General features: G+C 36.5%; 2 protein-coding genes across 5 annotated transcripts; both read right to left on the bottom strand.

The window, feature by feature from the left end:
• Positions 1–8,357: 8,357 nt before the first annotated feature.
• Positions 8,358–9,383, bottom strand: LOC113348492 (floral homeotic protein DEFICIENS-like). The gene has a single exon (XM_026592322.1). The coding sequence runs from the start codon at positions 9,381–9,383 to the stop codon at positions 8,358–8,360; it is 1,026 nt and encodes a 341-aa protein (XP_026448107.1).
• Positions 9,384–10,124: 741 nt separating this feature from the next.
• LOC113279227 (serine/threonine-protein phosphatase 6 regulatory subunit 2-like) lies at positions 10,125–21,371 on the bottom strand. Of its 4 annotated transcripts, none has more exons than XM_026527933.1 (19): positions 20,999–21,371; positions 20,182–20,285; positions 19,240–19,326; positions 19,082–19,157; positions 18,861–18,935; positions 18,700–18,753; positions 17,657–17,716; positions 16,711–16,827; positions 16,508–16,626; positions 16,224–16,426; positions 15,528–15,625; positions 14,956–15,059; positions 14,690–14,855; positions 14,412–14,534; positions 13,939–14,021; positions 12,553–12,694; positions 12,090–12,119; positions 11,797–11,867; positions 10,125–11,523 (listed from the first exon to the last, which is right to left on the bottom strand). In XM_026527933.1, exons 1-19 carry the CDS (start codon positions 21,035–21,037, stop codon positions 10,752–10,754), a joined length of 2,523 nt encoding a protein of 840 aa, XP_026383718.1. In that variant the 5' UTR covers positions 21,038–21,371; the 3' UTR covers positions 10,125–10,751. The 4 variants fall into 4 exon arrangements, with proteins under 4 accessions (XP_026383718.1, XP_026383728.1, XP_026383714.1 ...); XM_026527943.1 differs by having other exon boundaries at positions 16,532–16,626; XM_026527929.1 differs by having other exon boundaries at positions 10,125–11,526; positions 20,999–21,370.
• Between the last annotated feature and the right edge of the window lie 318 nt (positions 21,372–21,689).

Genomic DNA, 21,689 nt, shown 5'->3' with positions numbered 1-21,689 from the left:
TGTATCATTTGATAACATCATATAGTATCTGATTTTAAATCTGTATTTGGTTTATCATCTTTTAAAATTCACATCTTTAGATCATTTTGAATGGATTTAGAAAACCTGGGATACGTTTCACGGAGAAAGATTCAGAGGATCAACCAGTTCCACCACCAGATGAAATGATAATGGAGAATGGGAATCCTGTGAATGGAACTATGGAAGAGGAAGATGATGATGTTATGTTGAATGAAGTGAAAAAAATGAATGAAAGAATTCAGAAGGAATGGATTAATGGTTTTGATACCTGAAGAGGATGATGAGACTACAAGTTATAATAGTGGGTTTAGAGATTCAGAAATGGGGGATAATCATCAGCAACAATTTTGTAGTTTTGATTCGAGTTATGAAGTACTGTGAACTTCTGTTGTTTTTTTATCTATAAGTGTTCAATGATTACACGATGCAGGTAAAAGCACACCAACAGCTCAGTTATTGCAATGCTTTTATGTGTCTTTTTGCAATCATCTATGGTTGCTTTTCTGCTTATTTATCAATTTTATGATATTAGTACTTAGTTAGCATTTTAGATCTCAGTTTTCTTTCAACTAAAGACAAATATTTTGCTGTTGGGATATGAATAAGAATATCGAACATCATATGCATGTAAGTAAATGTGCCTGAATTGTCAGGAGTTTGTTTTCTTAGTTCAGACCATACCATTGTATCTGTGCTGCAGTAATGTTGCTTACTCCAGTGGTGGCAACATTATCCACCTCTCTAGATTTATCATGTGTGCGTAATCTATGATTCAAGGGTGGAAATGTCTGTGTATGTTGGGGGGAGCACGTATTTCTTGCAGGTCCTCTCCCTTCTAGGTTGGGGCCGAAAGTGTTTGCCTAACCCTAGCCGTCATTTGAATTGCTGATATGATTGCTCAGTTTCATGGAAGTTCTTCTATTTATTTGCCGGCACGCAGTTGCAATTAAACTCATCTCCAAGATCTGCATCTCTAAAGCTCGTTTCTACTTTTGAACCTCCTCTTTCAAGAAAAAGAAGGAGCTTCCTCAAGAAAATGGTGAAGAAGAGAGTACCTGCAGCCGCAGCAAGATGATATCCATACCTGGATCTTGAAACTGCATATGTAGCGCAAATTTGCTTAACCCGGGAGACTCTTCAGGTAGAAATTTTTGTCCGTGTTGCTCAGCTATTTCAAGAACCAGGCTTTATTCGAGCCATTGAGCAAAGTCTCCAACCTGAAATTTGTGCTGGAACTAGAAGTTCCTCCACCAAGATGCTTCAGGTTCCAAGCATTAAAGTTAATGCAGCTACAGACTTAAGCGAGCTCAACTTTGATTTAGAAATCCAAACCACCTTGCCTGGCTAGAAATAGTAGATCATGTTAACTAGTTTAGAGAACAAACTGCGTATTGCAAGTACTTTGTCTGAAGTGCTCTGCTAATGCTTGTAAACTTTCTTTTAGTTGCTAAGAGTAAGAAGATAGAGAAGGAAGGAGAGCAGGAGGATGAATAAGAAGAGTCAGATGAACCAGTCCTTGGCTCTGACCTTATTGTAATAACCAAAACTTCGCTTCTGACCTTTCACGTATTCTTGAAAAAGGATAAGAAAAAAGAAAGTAAAATTCTTAGTTTCTTTTGGAAGTCAGAATCATATCGCAACTCCCCTTCAACTTTGTTCAATGTGCCCTTGATAAGGTAACCAACCACAACTTTCGAGCTCGATTATATACTTCTGTGTTATCATATCAATTTATTATTTCATGCTACTTTTTCAGCATAAACTATCTTTAACAGTCACCCCTAAAGAAATAGCTTTAAGCACTGGATGTGCCTCATTTCTTAGCTTTCAGTTTTTCAATAACTATTACCTGAATCCTTCAAGTGTATTTGTAAATAGCATCAAGTTTAGAATTCCTGTGGAGTTTTGGTGAATAGTACGCTCCTCTCCACTAAGAATGTAAAAAGCTGGGTCAATTGTAAATCTTTATTTAGAAATTAATGTTGGTTCCCCATCTACCAAAAAAGACATGAAAAAGCAACTTTTTAGTGCGTCTTAGCTATGTTGTAAAAGGCGAGCGCCTTTGGCGCCAAAGTATACCTTCACCTGTTATTTTCTAAATCTCGGGCGCTCTAGGCGCTCGCCTTAGGCTCCAAAGGCGCTAGGCGCTGGGCTTGGCGCCTCGCCTTGCCTAGCGCCTTTTACAACATAGCGTCTTAGACAGGATTTAGATTCCAATGCTGAAGGTTTGGCAAATTGAAGTACGCAGTTCTTAGTGAGCACTAGTCAGTTAATTTATAATCACATTATTTTCAAATATCTGCTTTACAAAGTTTACCTCAGAATGAAAGTTGATTGTGATTTTGAAAATCTGCGGAATCATACTGGCATCTGATTTTTTTTCTAGGATAATCAAATTAAAATGCCATACATACCCCTGCACATAAAAACAGGTGTAAAACAAATTTTCTATATAATTGCATCAATTTTGTCCCTTACGCTAAAGCCCTAATAACAACTTCTGCTTCTGACTCCTAGAGAAGCAGAAGTCAGAAATCCAGATATTTTGCTTCACAAAAAGTCGACTTTTCTGTTTCTAGAAGTCGTTCTGAAATTCTACACCCAAACTGACTCCTAACTTCTAGAAGTCAAAAAGTCAATAATTTAACCATCTTTTTTCTTCTTTCTGCAATAACATTTTTATCTTCCCTTTTCTTGATTTTTTTTTCCTGGCTTGCGTAAATGATTGACTTGCATAAGTGATTGGGTGAAAAAGAAGAAATAGGCAGAGACTAGAGAGATTTGAGCATATTAAAGTTGTTAATTTAAACGCGATTCAAAATGATACAAATGTATTGCAAGCTTCAACTTTTTTTGATCAGATTGTTTTTTTTGATTGGTGCAAGCTTCAGTTCACCAGATGGGAAACAACGCATATTCCTATTTCTTAACTGCATAAATTCTTCTTCCCACCCTAATTCCATTCTATTTATTTTTTGTCGATTTCTTTTCCTTTTGCAATCCCTATTTTCTGGTTGTGAGTTTGTAAAGAATCTAGTTTACTTTAGTTGGGTTTGTTCCGATTTTTTCACAATTTGATTTGCTTGAGCATAACATCATTTTATTTTACCATCATCAAATCTTAACCTTAGATTTAATTGTAATCTGATATAATCCAACCACTAAAGATGTGGTCTCCAGAAGATGAAATTAAAAAAATTATACTATAGAAGGTTAATAATGATATAATATGCACCTACTTATTATAATATTTTTATTCTACCAAAAAAATTATAACTCCAACAAACATAACTAATATCAATGCAATTTTTTTGTTATTTAATCTACCTTAACCTGTACACTGGGATACAAGTTAAGAAAACAGCAACCCTGGAAATTAAGGTTGAAAATGACTTCAATCCATGTGATGAAGAGAATATCTCCGCGCAAGAGAAGTTCCTTTAATTCTCTTCAACGACAGTCACTTTCATGTATTAGGATATGGTAAGCTCTATGTCTTCTCTTAAATGGCTATTAACTTTAAATACCGGGACCCACTAGTACATGGCATTCACCGCAAACATTTAAAGCAGATGTATGAATTAATATTTTGGGGTGAATGTCACGTACTTTTGAAGGCAGCCCGGTATTAAGAGGTGATAGCTAGTCAAAATGGGGCCTGTCAAACGGAGCTCAAAAGGGTGAAGAAGAACAAGCTCATAGTGGAAGAAAAAGCACATTAGGAGCTTTAGGGGAGACAAAAGAACTAGATGATCTCAGCCATTAGTAGTAATTACGATCTCATCCTTAATGATATTATTTTCTGTTGTGTGCTGCTAGACTATTTTTGCATCACCTTGGTTAACTTGAGCTATTGAAACCGGGTTTTTTCAGTCAAGCTCCTAAAACTAGTAAGCGAGTCAAGTTCTTGGGTTCAATTGCATCTCAGGACCAGAACGAGATGTTTCCTACTTATTGCAAGTCCCCTTCAACTTGTTCAATCTTCCCTTGGTAATAAGGTACACTTCCGCGTTATTATTTGAAGATGATATATAAAGTAGATAAGCTAGGGAAAAGTATTTGAGTTACCTTTTTTGCCTGCAAAAGAGTAGTTGAGATGGAGCACTTGCAAGTGTCATCATTAAGCTTCTAGCTCGTTTCAGATTTTACCTCTTGTAGAGATTTTTTTCCCTGTCTGCATGTGATATATATTCCATGTGAGACTTAATAGGTTAGCTTCAGGTACCTGCTACTCACCTTCAAAAGAGTGTGATTCCAGCAATTTCAAGATCCATCAAGTGTATATAAATTTGAAGAGCTATTGTGCGTCATGCGTATATTTAGTGAAGAGATATAGCATTATGATTTCAAGATGATGTTATGTGCATAAACACAGCTGGATTAGTTGGTTAATTTCAATGGCTAGCATTCAAACTAAGGATGTTTTCAGCATTATAGAGATATAGAGGTAGTAATTATTTAAGTGCTGTTAGGGCTAAATTCAGCAAGATAGTATAATCATGTTACTGATTTAAAGTTTAAAAGCTATTTTTGGCCTTGGCAATTGTAGCATTTTTGGCCTAAGCGCCCATTTTAGATAGTTTATCCTAAATTTCAGTTTCATGAAAAAGTCAAGTTGGTTGATACTTAGCCTGTCCTCGAGCAAGCTTATAATGCTCTAGTTTGAAGTTCATGGTCAGCCTCTACAGCTTTTCCACCAAATGCATTTGTTGATGATGAAGCGTTCCAAACTGCCTTTTACTGCAGTTTAGCAGGTATAACTGGTCGTCCTGTAAGGCTGCAACAAGGAACTATAATGGTCCTGCAACCATTTTCACAGGCTCATCATTCATACAGATAGTTTCTGTTAGAAATAAATGCATGGTGTTCAGATTAGAGATATTGGTATGATTGAATTGCTATTGCACATTTAAAATGCATTCTACATTGCTGCAAGAGATTCTCTTGTTGTAAAATGCAAACTCTTAGCTTCAGGAGCCGGTGGTAAGTGAAGAGAAGGGATGCTCTAGCTTTTCAGCAAAGCAAGTGTTATGACATATTGGATTCAGATAAGGTATAACATTCAGATAGCAAGATAGCTCATTTAGGTGGAGCTTCAGATATAGTTAAATAAGCATGTTGATGCACATTTAAAATAAGCTAGACCATGTTTGAATCATGTGTGCAGTTATGCTATAAGTTCTAATCATTTTGAGCCTGTTTGGCTTTAATTAAGCAAATATATGGACATAGATCATGTTACCTAGTTTTATGGGAATCAGTGGTGGGATGTGCTGTAATGGTGTGAAACTCCACTTTGCAGATATCCACTATGGCTTTATTTAGCTTGTCCTGCAGCAAGCCTCGATTGATGTAGCTGTGATTACTCCTCCATCCTTTGGTTTTGAGGTAAGTCATAGCTGTTGTAGTTAATTATTGTCCTATGATGATTATACCTCCTCCATCCTCGACTGTAGTAGCTGATCATTTAAATGTTGACTGCAAGAAATTATGAGATAACGACCAGATTACATATGAACTTAGGAAAGCTGCGAATTAGATCAGCAGATAGACGATATAGAGCTATTTAGGACTCTAATCAGTTAAGTCTACACGTTGAGTGAGATTTAAATGACACTTAACAGTTCACAGATATCAAACTCAGAATTAAAAGATAATCTGCATCATGTCCTAGAAGTTGAAACTCAAAAATTTGCATTCAAAACCAGAAGTTGCAAGGCAAATAGAGATAGGGTTCTTTTAGTGTTGTTCGTGGACCAATATAGCTGTTAATAGCTCTGCATTCTTGTTATGCTTTTAGAGATTGTTCTTCGAAGGTATATATGTCTAAGCTGACTTTGAAACAATAAAGATCGCAGAAATACTTAGCTCTTTGAAGAGACTTGTTGCTGAAATTGCAGCACTCAGTAGAAGAGTTGTCTTCAAACGTTAAAAGCAATAGTTGCTGCCGTTGATTGTTGTGCAGACTATATTATCCTGCAGTTAGCTTTTGACTTTGATTTCTGTCTCTCTGAGCATAAGAGGTTACAAAAACAACATTAAGTTAACAGGCTAGATCAATGAGCTAATTAATAGGTCAGTTGCAGCTTAAGAAGCTATACAAGCTCCAGGCTTAAGATCAACATTTACATTTAGATCTCAAAGAAACTTTATGCGTTTTAAATCACATTTAACTCTTATGCAATTGGTTAGATTGCATTTAACAGGCTAGATTGCATTCATCGTTCGGATTTAGAAGGCTGAGATATAGTAAAAGATCAAAGAGAACTTATCTTTCAAATAAGGTTTAGGTGCTATAGTTCAGGTTCTGCTTCCTTGAGTCTTCATAGATCTTTTGTTGCAGATCAGCAGTTTACCATCAACATTAAAGGCCATTTAGCTGAAAGAACTCAGGATTCAGCTCTTAGAATTGCATCACTAGCTGGTGAATTGTGAAGATGACATCTTTGATAGTGATCTTCACAGAGTTATTTGATCAATGTTAGAGTTGCAGAAGTTAATTGTTGAAGATACAAGAAATGATTATTTACATGGTTCTGTCTTAAAGAACTACATCCATGGATGGTTTTGGTGGTTTTCAGTATGAGTTTGTAGTTACAGAGTTCTCTGCTCTTTAAGACCGAACCATGTAAATCATCTTCATTATTCATGCTACTTTTGCAGCATGAGCCATCTTTCGCAGTCACCTCAATATTCAAGAAATAGCTTTAAACACTAGATGTGCCTGATACCCTAGCTTTCAGCTTTTCCATAATGTATCTGTAAATAGCATCAAGTTTAGGATGCCCGTGGGGTTTTGGTGAAGTGTACAGTCCTCTCCACTGAGAATGTAAAAAGTTGGTAACTTTATCCACTCCATGATTTAGATTGCAAGTGTTGAAGGTTTGGCAAAATGTTTGTCTTATTGCAGTATGTGGTTCTAAGTGAGCACTAGTCAGTTACTTTACAGAACCCCAACAAATAGTTTATATTCAAATTGCTTTATAAAATTTATATCTCAGATTGAAAGTTGATTGAAATTTTTGATTTGCGAAATCATACTGGCATCTGATCTGATTGTACCGTATGTTTCCCTTCTCAAGTAATAAGTTCCAATGGCCTAAAGAAAAATGATGTGCAAGCTCATTTATTTCCTCCCAATTAACTGCCATTCTTGTACGATATCACTCGAGAAGCAAAACTTCGTTTTGCGTTTTGATTTAGGGGCATATGATAATCGCGTAAGATAGTATTAGTATTTTACTATTTCTGGAGGTATGGATTTTAATTTTTACTTGATCTTAAGAATCACTAAATTTTGCGGTCTATTTTTACTTTTTGAAGTCCTAAAGAATATCTGTTGCAGTATGTGTGGTAGTTTGATTAAGGGTTAAAATTTACTGCTTAACTCAATTGTCTGAATAAGTGAGCTTCTTTGAAGAGGGGCGTATCTAATCATCTGTGGGGGTGTTTTATTTGTTGTGTAGACCATCATTGAAATTAAGGTTGAAAATGACTTTAATCTTCACCATGAAGAGGATATCTTCACATAAGAAGTTCCTTTACTTCTCTTCAGTAACAGTCACTTTTGTAGACTAGGATAAGCTATACGTGTTATCCCTTAAATGTCTATTATTGCTTGTAATGGGTAAAATAAATTCGAACATTGTTCATCGGATTTTAGCTGACAGGACTAGATGTCCATCTACTAGTTTTGTAGAAGAAAACAGTCATGTATCTCAGTTCGCAAGACTGGGTGACAGACTGACAGTCATTATAGAAGAAAACAATGATGCATAAAATTCTGTCATAGGGACTGAGAAGACGTGTCTTTGTGAATTAGAATTCACTAGGGTTTATTATATTTCAGTCTTTTAATCTACTTAGGATTACTAGGATTTTTTTAATTATTTGCTCTTTTAAGGATTTTTCCTACTCAAGAATGCTTTGGGAATAGGTTTATGAGCCTTGTTAGGATTAGTTTATTTTCTTCGTCTATTTAAAAGAGGTCGTCAGGCCCTTAATAATTATTGCGAGAAATTATTGAATTATTTTGTGCATTCTTTTATCACCATCAATATTCATGTTGTTGATCGCAATAGTTCGTGCATCACCATCACACAATATTTACGTCGATAAACCGAGACCAAATGTTGATATGTATGGAGAGAAAGTAATTCATGCGAACAATATCATTAACAGAAAGTATCACCAAGTATATATATGGAGAGACACAAAAGGCAACAGTTGCAGAATATTGGATTATTTTGTTCAGCTTATTGCCCAAGCATAAGCTAGCTACCTAAAAAAAATGCAGATATACTAAATCCTAAGGAGCAATAAGAAGTTGAGTTAAATCATTGTTGTCTGTACCTGTTTGGTTGATCTTGGATGCCAAAAGACTCTTCAGGCGGGTAACTCATCTGACGTAAAGTTGATCCTGAAGACATAGGAAATGAGTTCATGGTGAACAAACGTTGTGGCCCTTGAGAGGATGAAGATCCATGGTGCATCGGTGGTTGGTAGTAGTGAGATGGATATCCAGCTGAATGCATCGAACCTGACCAAGGGATCGGCATCAGTGTCGACGTCGGCATCACATTGAATGTAGACGACACTGGATATCCAAAATCCGTGTTCCCCCTTGAGAGCATTGGGGGATCGTAAGGGATATTTGCATACATATATGCAGAATTAAGCATAAAGGAATTATTGTCACAAGGCTGATAATCATTCGTCTTTATTTTCTTGTATTGGCTGTGATGATCTGTTGAGACACCTTGACCACCGAAGAATGGTCTATACAGAGATCCATCAAGTTGTTGTTGGATGTTATTACTGAACATGTTCCCTTCATATGAAGTGTTTGGCATGGAAAAGGGTGCTACATTGGACTGGTCAGACATCCCTTTCATATCCTGATTTTTCTTGTGCTTGATTCTCTCATCCACACTTTCCATCTTGGATCCTAGTCTTTGTAAAACTTGTTGAAGTTGCTCAACAGATAATCCTTTGAACTGCTCATCGAAGTACTGAAACTCATCGTGTTCTTTCCGTAATTTGCCGAGATCAGCTTCGGCTTTCTTCTTACGCTCTTGAAAGAAATCATAAAGATCTTGGCGTCGTTTTTGTTTGTTTTCCTCGGGTACTTGTCGATACCGTTCGATGATGTTATTAACTTCATCAAGTTCAGGCGGCCATGTCTCCACTTTAACTGGACGGTCACCTTGGCTGGGTCCATAGAGAATCATGCAAGCAGGCACATTACAGAGTACGGTGAATTCATGGAGCTTCTTTTTTAACCCTATCTTCCTCTTTTGATAAGTTTCTTTCCTTCTCTTCAAATTGGCAATGAGTTTCATATCCAGTTTTGCGCGTCCCATCCTGTTACAAATCATTAAAACAGTAAACTGATACAATCCTTGAACATCTTGTTCACGACATGATCACTCTCCCCATTTTAGGTTTCCAAAGTAGGAACAATCAAAATATTATCACCCCTTAAACCCACAAACCAACGTCTGTGTTTAAGTAAATCTTTATGTCAAATAAATCAAGATTGAAAGGGTTTCTGGTATGCAAGCTTCATTAATAAACTAGAACATCCACAACATTTACAGTGGAATTAGGGTTTATGGGTTTAAAAGGCTTTTACTACCTTCTGATAAAAAAAATTACGACAAGATTAAACATTGATTACTGTTCTGACAAGATTTAATGAAGGCAAGATTTCGACATTTAAAAGGTTAATAAATAAACCAACTATATCAGCAATCTCAACATAAATAAAGGATTAAAGCACAGATTATACTGAAAGAGAGAAGAAGACTAATTATACCTTGGCAATATTAATGGAGGTTTTCGCTAAATTTGGATCAAAGCGGGTATCAATCAAGGAGAGAGGTAGCTTTAATTCTGTTTTAGGACAAGACCACTACTTATATAACGTTCGGCTTTCTATAAATGAACCACTAGCGAGAACTTAATAAAATATACAGAATATCTCAATATATGGAAGTTTTAGGATCGTATATGGTAATTCTAGAATCCCAATACATGGAAGTTTTGGACTCGTATATGGAAATTTCAGACTCGTGTACCGGTTGCCCTGAACAAGGGTCCTATTTCAATGCCAACGACCCAACTCAGGCGTACTAAGAAGAAGAAAAATTACAGTGTACCAACTATAGCGACGAGTAAGATCAACAAAACAGTAACAAAGCGAAAATCTGGACATTTTTAAACTGAGGTCCAGCTTCATTTGAGGACATACAATTATTAACAAAATGAATAACTTACTCTAAAAAAGACATCTAGTTACTTCACAAAAGAACCAATGGCCCCATTTTTTTTTAATGTTCATCTGAAATGTCGAGTAAGAACATCATGCAGCTAACTGAACTGTGGAAAATTATTAATGCACACATTATCAGCCTCCCATTGCTGAAGATGCCGAGGGAGAGGTAGTGGTAAAAGAAACTCTACTTTCCACGACTCCTCCGGTTACAGAGACGGAGAAAAGAGAGTGAGCACTCGCTTTGTACACTGATGATCCGTTGGTATAAGAGAACGATATTCTCGGTTCCGTCCCTTCGAATGCAGTGATAAAGCCCTTCTCGAAGATGTACAAAGGGCTGTACCGATATAGGTAAGAATTTGACTGACAATGCAATTTCCTTTCAGCCTTCACTATCTTAGTCCTGCGAAAGATCAGTTCTTCAAATTCAGCCAAAAATATGCTCATCTTTCCATCAATCTGATCCAGTATTTTCAATAGCCACAGCCGCATTCGGCTTGACATCTGCAGTTGAGACAGCTTCTTCTGCTTCTCCTACTTCCTTCTTATCAAGTGTACGATCTGAAACTGGACCTATATCACACACTACTGATGTTTCAGATGGTTCGGAACTAGGATTCTCAATCAATGGCTCATCTCTAACAGGCTCATCTCTATCAATGGCTTTATCGAGGGTGGGAATAGATGGTTCAGTTGAAACAATAGCAACACCTGTTTGGCCTTCAAAATCAGCTTCAGCCGAGTCATTAGTATTTATGGCTTCGTCGGAACTGGAAGAAGGTTCAGTTGTCACAGCGTCCACAACCGCATCAATCTTGTCTTCCAAATCAGATTTAACAGGAGCAACGGTGTCAACAACTCCATCGATCTTGTCCTCCATATCAGCCCCAATCTCACCATTTGATAGATCTGGAGACTGCTCTATATCAGAAGTCTCTCTCCATTGGACCCATTCTGGTGGTTTATCACCTTCACCAACAGATAGTCTTTTAGTATCTTCTTCCAAAATACTCTCATCTAAATTCACAGATGCTTGTGAATCATCAGGACTCATCCTAGGTTCAGGCACTGAAGACGTGGCAGTGTCTACTAAGTCGTCATCTTCGCCTACAATGACCTCATCATCGCTGCTACTGCTTAGAGGACCAGGCTTCTCTGCATTTGATCGCTCGTTAGCAGCTCTGTCTTCCTCAAAAGCAAACCAGTTGGAGTTTGTGAAAAGAGAACTACTGAAAGCACAAAAACCAGCACCAAAAATAGGTCAGCATTCGGAATAACATGACTCTTGCAATATTCGAACACTGAACATGATGAATCCCACTATTAAAGCCTACCCAAACAATTGAATCAGATAAATCTAGCCTCAATTCGGAACAAACAGTTTAATTAGAGTAAAAACCCCAGTATGTAATAGGATGCCTGGTAATATCTGAGTTGCCTTATTTATTCCTGTTGTGTATACTACGAAAAAGTCAGTAGTACAAGGGCCTCCAAAATACCTGTCCTGCTCATCACCTAAACGAAGAGATGATATCACAACCTCTGCGGATTCATCATCAAAGTACACATCCTGCAAACAGAACATACGAATAAACAGTTCAAACATAAGTAAAGGCTAAGAGATGATAGGAGTATATCAAGTCATGCTAAGCGGCCATTTATGATCATCCTTAGTAACATCTTTTTCTCAAAAAGTGAAGGTAGAAAAACAAAGCTGCCCGCTCGTCAGAGATGGACAATCTACGTGGCATGCATAAGCAGAAAAATCAGAAATATTTGTGTATGAGAATACCTCGTCATCGCGTTCGAGAGAGCCATGAGCCTGCAGGCATTGAGTAACATAGATGAGCGTATATAATTTTTGCAGAATACTCAAAAATAGTTATTATAATCAGTGAGTCAACAGTATCTTTACTAGCGTAAGATATGAGTAACTGATGAAGTTTAGGCTGGGTCGAGAAGACTAGCAGGGGGACAAGGGAAGTCGAGAAGCACAAAAAAACCAAGAAAGATATCTTTGGTTGCAAAAAGGTGGAAAAAACAATACCATAGTTAACTATTAACAAATTCAAAATGAAACAAAATGAGATAACTAAGTTATCTCAATATCTCATAAGAGATTCATTGTCTTCTGATGATTTCCATTTCCAGTTTCTGGGTTCAAGTTTTTGTAAGTCATAAAAGATGTACCCCATAACAGCAGTCTTCCACGGATAAACCTAAAAAAAGGTAGCGAAGAGACAACTCAAACGTACCTCTTCAGCATCATCATTACTATAAATGCCATATCGAAAGGCCTGGCTCAAGTTATTAGCTAGGGCTGCTACATCATCATCTCTGTCTCGAAAATCATCATCGTCACTATCCCTATTCCGATCCTGTAATGCAGTTGGTCTCCTGCAATTATTATATTATTAGTATGCGCGATACAAATAGATTCAGCAAACACTGCACCTATTATGTAAATGTAACACGGTAAATAGGCAACAAAGAGGATGCAATCACTACTTCAACAGTACAAAGTCCACCAAACTTATCAGAATATAAGAATTTTTTTTTTTTAATTAGGTGAATAGAAAGACTGCTGAGTGCACGTATTCACATATTACACAAGGAATGGGACAGGGACTTAAAAAAGTACACGTACTCGCATATTATTTTCCTTCAAAATAATAGTGACTAACAAGAACCTGAGTTCTCGTCAGCATCAAATTCTTTATCGATCAAAAAATAATAGTAATTGTGATTCTACTACAACTAGGGAAGACATTCCTTGATGACCTCGTGAGCCAGAACGAAATCTATCTTTTTGCACTACTTAGTTCAACTGACTTGAGTCAAGGATGCAACAAGCTATATTGTGCTGAAAACAATAATCTGACATGATGCTGGGATATACAAGATACTCCTCTCTAACTGCACAGCAGCCACATGGATGACTGCTCAGACAAGATGCTGGGATATGCTCATCCTACTAATTGTGATAAGTTTCATCATAACTACCAAAAATTTCATGTCATACAAGTCAGAATCAGTTTAAAGCAGGAAAACTCCGCATATACCGATGACAACAGTGATTATATATATATATATATATATATATATATATATATATATATATATATATAACTTAAATGATCACATTGCCCAAAAAAATTGGTCGTGTCTGTTTATGAGCTCACCAAATTCTGAAGGTGGCATGTAATCTACCTGATCAGAAATAAAGCTACCCGAAGGAAGTAATTAGCTAATAAATGACTAAGCATTATCTTAAACATTGTTCGAAAAAATAGCAGAAGAGAACGTCTTCTATCTATGCTAAAATGCTCTTCTATGCCTGAAAGCTAGATATTCATATGCTAAAAGATGGATACTCTGTCATATTTGATTCCTCTCATGAGACCCTGAGAATGGTCAACAAGCAACTGGGAGATGGACAACGCTGCATGCAATTGACAACTCAAAACACGATGCAGAGATCAACTTACTCACACACTCACAGAAAGACACTTCATATTGTTTTCTGTTTGACGCATATACTATTTCCTCTTAAGACCCTGAGAATGGTCTATCATCAACTGGGAGATGGATACTGCTGCATGTGATTAACAACTCAGAACAGAGTATAGGAAACAACATACCCACAGGCCCACTGATAGACGTTTTCTGCTGTATTACGTTTGACCAGTATGTTTGCATGCCAATCACCCCATTCAGTGTTTTCCTGAAAAGAAAAACCAATTAGAGAAGCCAGTGTTTTATAACATTGACAAGGAAATGAAACATTGGAAAGCAAACTACAGGGTCGTCACGGAAATTTGACGAAATAGATCAAAATTTTAGAGAAATAAATCATGTTTTTAAAGGTAAATCAGTAGGTATGCAATTGATAATTCATGGAAAGAGTAATTTGAAAGCTCAGCATAAATGATCACAAAATAACACTGAAATATAGGAAGGATAATGGACAACAGGAAGTACAGGAAAAATATAATTTGGTTTGCCAAGCAGTTGTGTTAATCTTTTAGCAAGAAGAGGTTAGCACTGAGAAGTGATATTCATAATTTAAAAACAAAAATCAAGCAACATATATATGTAGGAGTTCCTAATAAACCTGCAGAAATGCTTGAACTTGACTGTTGCTATTCCCCAACTGAACAAGTTTGTTAGCTATACGTGTGATGTGTCCAATATTCCCTATCCTGGGTGGTGATCTTCCTTCGGCAGGACATGTTGGCTGCAAAAGGCAGTTTAAATACAGATGAGACAGGCAATACACTAAAAACATAGACAGGAAGTGTAGAACAGTAAGGATAGACAACCTTACGCAGCAGCAGTTACGAGAAAGAAAATTCCAAATTGTATGAACCAGAGTATTTTACAGATGTATACCGTATTTTGATCAGTTGCCAGGGTGACACTTTTTTCCGCCTGAAGAATTTTCTCAACAAGTTTACAATCTTGAAGAAGATGCTCAGCGAGTACTGTTTTCTTACCATCCAAGCATGCGAGAATAATAGTCTCCACGTGATGATGGAGAAAGTTATGGAATGGGTACCTGCAGAAATCATGATGCGAAATGAATTTGATAATCTAATTATAAATCCATAAATTTTGTTAGCAGCATATTCAAAAACTTAAAAGATATGAAAACTTACTCAAAAAACAAATCAAGAATACACTTGATGGCTCCTAGAGCAGTCAACTCCCTCTCAGCAGCTTCACTACCAATAGACAACAAGATCGAGATGAACTCCACTATCTGGCAAGGTTTACATACAACTGGTATCAATATATGAGCAACAATGAAAAAGCACTCAGATGACCACAGTAAACCCTAGAATTATCATATAAAACTATTGGAATTGGTTGAAGATAACAACAGGGGTCTTTTCTTGCACAACATTCAGTCGGGTCCTAGTTGGGCTGCTCCCCCTACTGGATCATGAATGGACTCGGGAAACAACGAGTGACATTCTTACACTAAGTAATACTTTATGCAAGTACTTAAGCATCATTATATGCTGGTTTTAAAGAAAACACTGAATACGAATTTTACAGATATCGAAAAAAAAAATGTGATTACAGATATCGAAAAAAAATGTGATTTAATCTCAGTGAACCAGTGAGTACCTTACAGCACACAACTTGAACACCTCAGAATACAAAGGATCTTCAGCTAATGACCAGTTTATATGAAAATACCAAGAATAAGAGAAATACAAAACACCTTCAGACGATGCTTTCCAAGAGGAGGCTGCAGTTTCCCATATGTGGTTGGTAAGACATTATCGCTAGAAGAAACATCCAGTAGCTTAAGTAAATCACCTGCGGTCATAAAGACGTAGTTTTATAAAAATCGAAATGAAAAAGAAATAAAGGAGCAGAAACCAAAAAGCATAATTCTGCAAATTCATCCAGATAATCAGGAAAATATTTAGATCTCCCGAAAGAGATAACATATGCAATTTTCTTTTTAACAACATAAATCAACATCAAAAGCATGTTGGAACCTTTCACACCTAGATATTCAATCTGATAAGCTTTACTCTTTATAGTAAGCCAAAACTATTGTTTTACGTTCGGTTTTTGCATATGCGTCCAGAGAAAACCTGTGTGTTCCATTCAGCAATTCGAGGTTGAAATACAAGTTTTCTACTTCCAGTCTTGTTCGTTGTTACAAGTTCTATCTAAAGAAACAAATTACATAAGATCGTAATTGGCTGCTTGTTTTTCACATAATACTCCGCAAATGTTTCAGAAAATGCTCAAGCCATCGACCATTTCTCACAGTTACATATACATATCAAACATAATTTCATGTGTGTTTCCTCTACTTAAGCTACATGGTACACAATTAACTAACTCTTGCTTTCGTGAGATAATGGAAACTATATGACTTCACCAACATAAAAGATAATCTTACCAACACTCTCCAACATTCCATTTATTGTTTCTGGATTTGCAGTTATTGATGGACCTTGAGTCAACTGGCCTCTGTATGTATGGTATGGACCCGATGTTAATCTTTTAGGATCCAACAAAGATACGCATACAGATAAAGAGTTCACTAAAACAGATTTAGGTCTTGATGATTCCAGCGCATGACGGAACAAGCTTCCCACAAGGCTACAAAAAGTAAGCGAAGGCTTATCAGTAAAATCGGGAAAAAACTGAAGCCACACAATCTGAACTCTGACGAAGTCTCACATGGTAAAAAAAAAGAAACAGTACTTAGGGCTAGAAATTTTTGCCGAAAGCCCAGGAGGAGCATATCGAGTAATAGCACAAAGAATTTCTGCTGCATTGGCGTGCACTTCAGGACAATCCTGTAACAGTTTCACCAGTATTTTCTCAGTGCCAAATTTTCTAACATATACGTTGTAAGACTACAAAAAAAGTAGGTTGCTTACCGATGAGCTAAACTTATCCACAATCATCTCAAGCACATTTGTTTCTTCTAACCACTGCATAGCATCCATATAATTGGTGTACATATGTTCGTCAGCACCAATTAGGCGAACTAAAACCTGCTCATCAAAGTAAATATGCCAATTAGGCAATTACATACCTGATACTCCAACAGCCAAAAGAACAAAAGAGCGTACACCACACAGCCTGTGTACCAAAAATCGGCGCCTAGACCTGATTAAGTGTGATAAGGATACCCAAAAACTTTAGGCGTTCTGCGCCTACTGGGTTATAAAAGGCGCCAAATTTTAACGATTAATTATTATTCTGTTGGGTTTTAAGCTGTGATTTAGGCCTATTGATGGATATATTCAGTTTTACAAAGTCTTAGAACATGAAGTGGGCCAGTAAAAGAAGTTATAAGAGAAAAGGAAAGAAAAACATGCAGCCACCCTCCTGTTCCCTTTTCTCTTCTACTATACATTCTTTTATGTACTCGGTTCTCTGTTATTTCATCATTAATGCTTACTACTGTTTTATTTACCTCTTTATCTCTTTCTAACATTGCATTTCTATTTCTATTTAATTATTTTTTTCCCAGATACTCCCGACTAATCCCTATAGGAGCCAGGACCCCTTAGTCGAATGAGTTTTGATACACAGGACACTAAATATTATTTAAACGGCCAAACTGTGAGAAGAAATGATGATATAGGGCTTACATTCATCAAAGGACTCCTAAAAGGATATGTACTCACAAGAGTACCAAACCAGCTGTTGAAATGACAATGCGTGTCTAACGGGAAATTTTTGCAATCACTAGACTGATGCACAAAGCAATAATGCCTAGTAACAGTTAAAAGTAAAATCTTATTTCAATCCCCAAACGAAGATACCAGAAGGATCACTTGCTACAGTTATAACACATTATAGTCGTTGGATACCAACCTCCATAATGGATGTGATTCCTATAAGATCAACCAGCTGATGAAAAATTTCCTGATGAGCCTACACGAATAAATAAAAGGAGACCAGAATTAATTCCATGTCAAAAAATATGATTATCAAACAGTGTACAAGAAAGCAGGCAGATAAGGCCTTTTGCAAGCGTTCACAACTAGTAGGCGAACAAAATTGAGTTACAGCTTCTAACCAATATCAAATATTCAATACCGCCATGGAAAAAAAAAAGTGTCAACAGATCACAATTATAAATCAACTTTATGTCCATTCACATGAAGATAGTCTACATCTACGTTAAACATTCAGACTACCACAGTTTTTGGAGTGGTAAAGCTTAGTGGGTGTGGATTATCTAATTCTGGCGGATAAACTTCAACACAGTTAGTTACAGCAACATACTGCAATTCTCAAGGATACAGGAGTTCATGGAAGTTATGAAGGCACTCTTACTTTGGTTAGAACAGACTAAACAAAGATATGACTATAACCAATAACGACGAGTTTTTTTACTGTTCTTTTTATTTTAATCATGTTGATCAACTCCATATTTTTGCTTCAAAATGTGGATGGTTACAGCACCAAGGGAACAAGCGTGTAGCTGAAAACCCAGTAGAAAATAAATAGTAATTTCCTAGAATGTGTTGGATCTAACACCATGTGACACAAAAGGCAAAGCAATTGATATCTTTCGTGATAAAAAATATAAGTCATGGAAAACATAAATACCTACTGAAACAACATACACTGAAAAGCAATCAAGAGTGGCAGCATTTAAAACCCCAAATCATAAACCTACATGAGTCACAAGTAGAGTTTTCTGCCAACTCTGTAATAAGTAACAAGATAAAAAAAAAATATTTCCCGTTAAGTAACTGGCTAACAGGAAAACTGATGCAATGGAGGATAAACCCAAATGGCTGCAAAAATTGAAGGTAATATTTTGCCGCAAGGAAAAGCCATGAACATGAAATTTGGCATCCAACTATGCAAAAATGAAATCAACACAAAGGAGTAACACGCCAACTTACTTGGATAAAATTCATAAAAGGAACTGTTTTACGCATCATCAAGGACACGACAACCTAGGGGAAAAGTCCACATAAAAATCATGAGACGGAAATTTCGAGAATGACCAATGACTGCATAAAAGAAGTAACAATTCCCATAACAAAGGAGAGTCTTCTAATACCTTACTGAAGTAGCCAGCCAGTAACGTACTGTGAGAGCGGTCTGGCTTCAAGAATGAGAACAGCAAATTCATCAACTGCAAAATTAACCAACAAGCAGATGGGTAAACAGCATATCCAACAGCCTAAAGGTAATGAGAAAACTAAAAGTGAATAGAGATGGGTTGTAATTGTCGAATCTGAAATACTTTTACTGAACAAAAGTTTATAAGCTTATTATTACCTCTTCATCCTCCACCAATGTTTTCAGTATGATATCAACTTCACAAGTAAATATCTCACAAGCAATAAAAGGGAACCTACATTACAATGAGATGACACACAATCAGGAGATGTCTCATGTTAATTCCAACTAAGTTAGCAAGAGCTCAGTGCATATACTTGAAAGTCCTTCTCTTTTCAGCATCCTCGGGTGCTTCTTCCACAATGTACCGAAGCAGTTGCTCCACCTGAGGTCTTTCCCGAAGGCTATAAAAAAATAAGACATGAAAATTACAATAAAAAGAGAAGCCAAACATATGACTTAATGTTTGGCAACTATAAGCAGAAGCGCATCTGCTTCTTAAAGACATAGAAGTGCTCCTGGTAATTGAAAAAACAAAAAGTTTGAGATGGTTATGACGTAGATGAAAAGATTAGACATCAGTATGTTGGTTATGTACCAACTTACTCCTACGCAAAGCTATTTTTCCTGCTACAAAAAGTTGAATTTTGACTTCCTAAACACATTTTAAGATGATTCCAAGAGTAGAGATAGTTCATAACGGCCCAGTTGATTCTAATTAGAGGGACCATAGCCATAGCCTGCCAATATAAACCAATAAATTCACTCCAGGGGCCGGGGAAGCATATAAACTAACATAATCCTGTTTCACTTTCCCCTATGAAAATTGCAATATCTTCAGAGAATGACCTAATATTGAAACAGTCCTACAATCATGCTATACTTTTCATGCTTTTCAATTTGATCAATACACTACCGTTACAAGCCTTATAATCACGCTGCTATATATTATCTAAGAATATATTCTCCACTACAAGAAGATCACTTCGTCTATGTTTAGGCATCAGAGCAGAACATACAATTAGTTTGACATGTGTATCACAGATTGATCCAGAAAATGAGTCTGTATTAAGTCGTAAGGCAAACCATTTCAACTTAATGACAGTAAGAAACAGAAGAAAAAAAAATCGAAATCCACAAAACCACAGCAACACGTAGAAATATAACAATACACGAAACAAACCATCTAAGAAAAACAATGTTACACAAGTGTACCAGTAATGACATACAAATACAAGACAAAAAGAGAGAGGAGTTACAAATTGATAAGGCGGCCATTCAGAGCTTTGCATTCTTGAATTATTTCATCTTCGTCAAGAAGTTCATCTAGTGTAAAGTTATCCTTATCCAATATGGTCTCTACCTGTAATGAGCGAACAAACACGAATACCTTGCTGTTAGAGAAGTGCGAAAGCTTGCTGCTAAATAACAAATTTAACTGAAAGTTGCTACCAATACAAATATTTAATGGACAATAAATACCATGTTGCAGTGTCGGTCATTATACTAATAATCACTTAGATAAGTTTTCTACCTCTAGGCTTCTACATTAGGAGTTAGGACTTCTTCTTTTTTAAGTTATATGGATAAATTATTAAATTTTAAATCCTTTTGCAATGAAATGTAACGCATGCCCTTGATATTTAGGTTCTTTTCTTTTCCTAATTCCTTTATAGTCAACATAGTTCTGATCCCTCTAAGTAAGAAGATACAATATTAAAATCACAAATTCCATAGCTCGAAATCAATTGCCACAAAACAGTTAAATTCCTATCATCACTCGGATACAATATTCAATTCTAAAGCCCTAACTAATTCATCTCCTGAACAATTTGTTGTTTACTGAATCACTCCTGACTCCTTGTTCCCGTTCCCGTTCCCATTCTTCACACTCATGTCTTTGCTAATATAATCGAAATTATAAAAATGATGAACTCAAAACCTTATTCTCGTATAACTGAAGTTACCTAATCTAATCCCAAATTCCACACACTAAACTTAAATCAAAACAGTACAACTCACTCAATTAACGAAATTCCTCCAAGAAAACAAATGGAATTTCCTAATTGAACTTACAGGAGAAGCCGTAGACAATCCTGCCATGCGCCAAAACATCTTGACAGACGAAATCTAGAGAAATCGCCTCCAAGAACGAACCAACCGAATACTCAGATCTGTAAAAACAAAAATCTGAGATACAAGATTCTCAGAAGAACATCCCGAAATTGAAATCGAGATGTGTGAGTGTGATATTAACAAATCCTCAAATCGAGAGATTGAAGGATTTGGCTGCCCTTATTCGAAGATCTACTGATTATTCGAGAGAGAGAGCGAGAGATTGAATTCAGAGATTAGAGAAGAAGAAACTCTGAAATGAGGAGAGAGAGAGAGAGAGAGGGAAACTAGAGCCCTGCAATCGCGGGGACGGTAGAGAGAGAGAAAGAGAATAATGAAAAAGGAATATCATTTTTTTTTTAATTTAATTTTTTTTTTAATTTAATTTTTTTTATTCTGAGAAGAAGAGTAATATCGAATGGTTTTGGAGGGTGATAAATAAAATTTTAACAGCCAGTGGGAAATTGGGAATGTGCCCCTGGTTTTTGTTGCTGAGACCCTCTGGATGATTATATATAGGATAACAAGTGTCAATTCTCTGTTGTACTGAGATAGCTTGTACTTAGTTGGTACAATCTCCTGGAGAAGTTTCCAGATGAATAAAAGGACACGATAAGGAAGTTTAATTTTCCAGAGTTCCTTCCAAATTTCC

Source organism: Papaver somniferum, chromosome 1, assembly GCF_003573695.1.
Source record: "Papaver somniferum cultivar HN1 chromosome 1, ASM357369v1, whole genome shotgun sequence".
NCBI lineage: Eukaryota > Viridiplantae > Streptophyta > Magnoliopsida > Ranunculales > Papaveraceae > Papaver > Papaver somniferum.
Note: the sequence above shows the minus strand (reverse complement) of the source record. Positions and strands in the feature narration are given on the sequence as shown.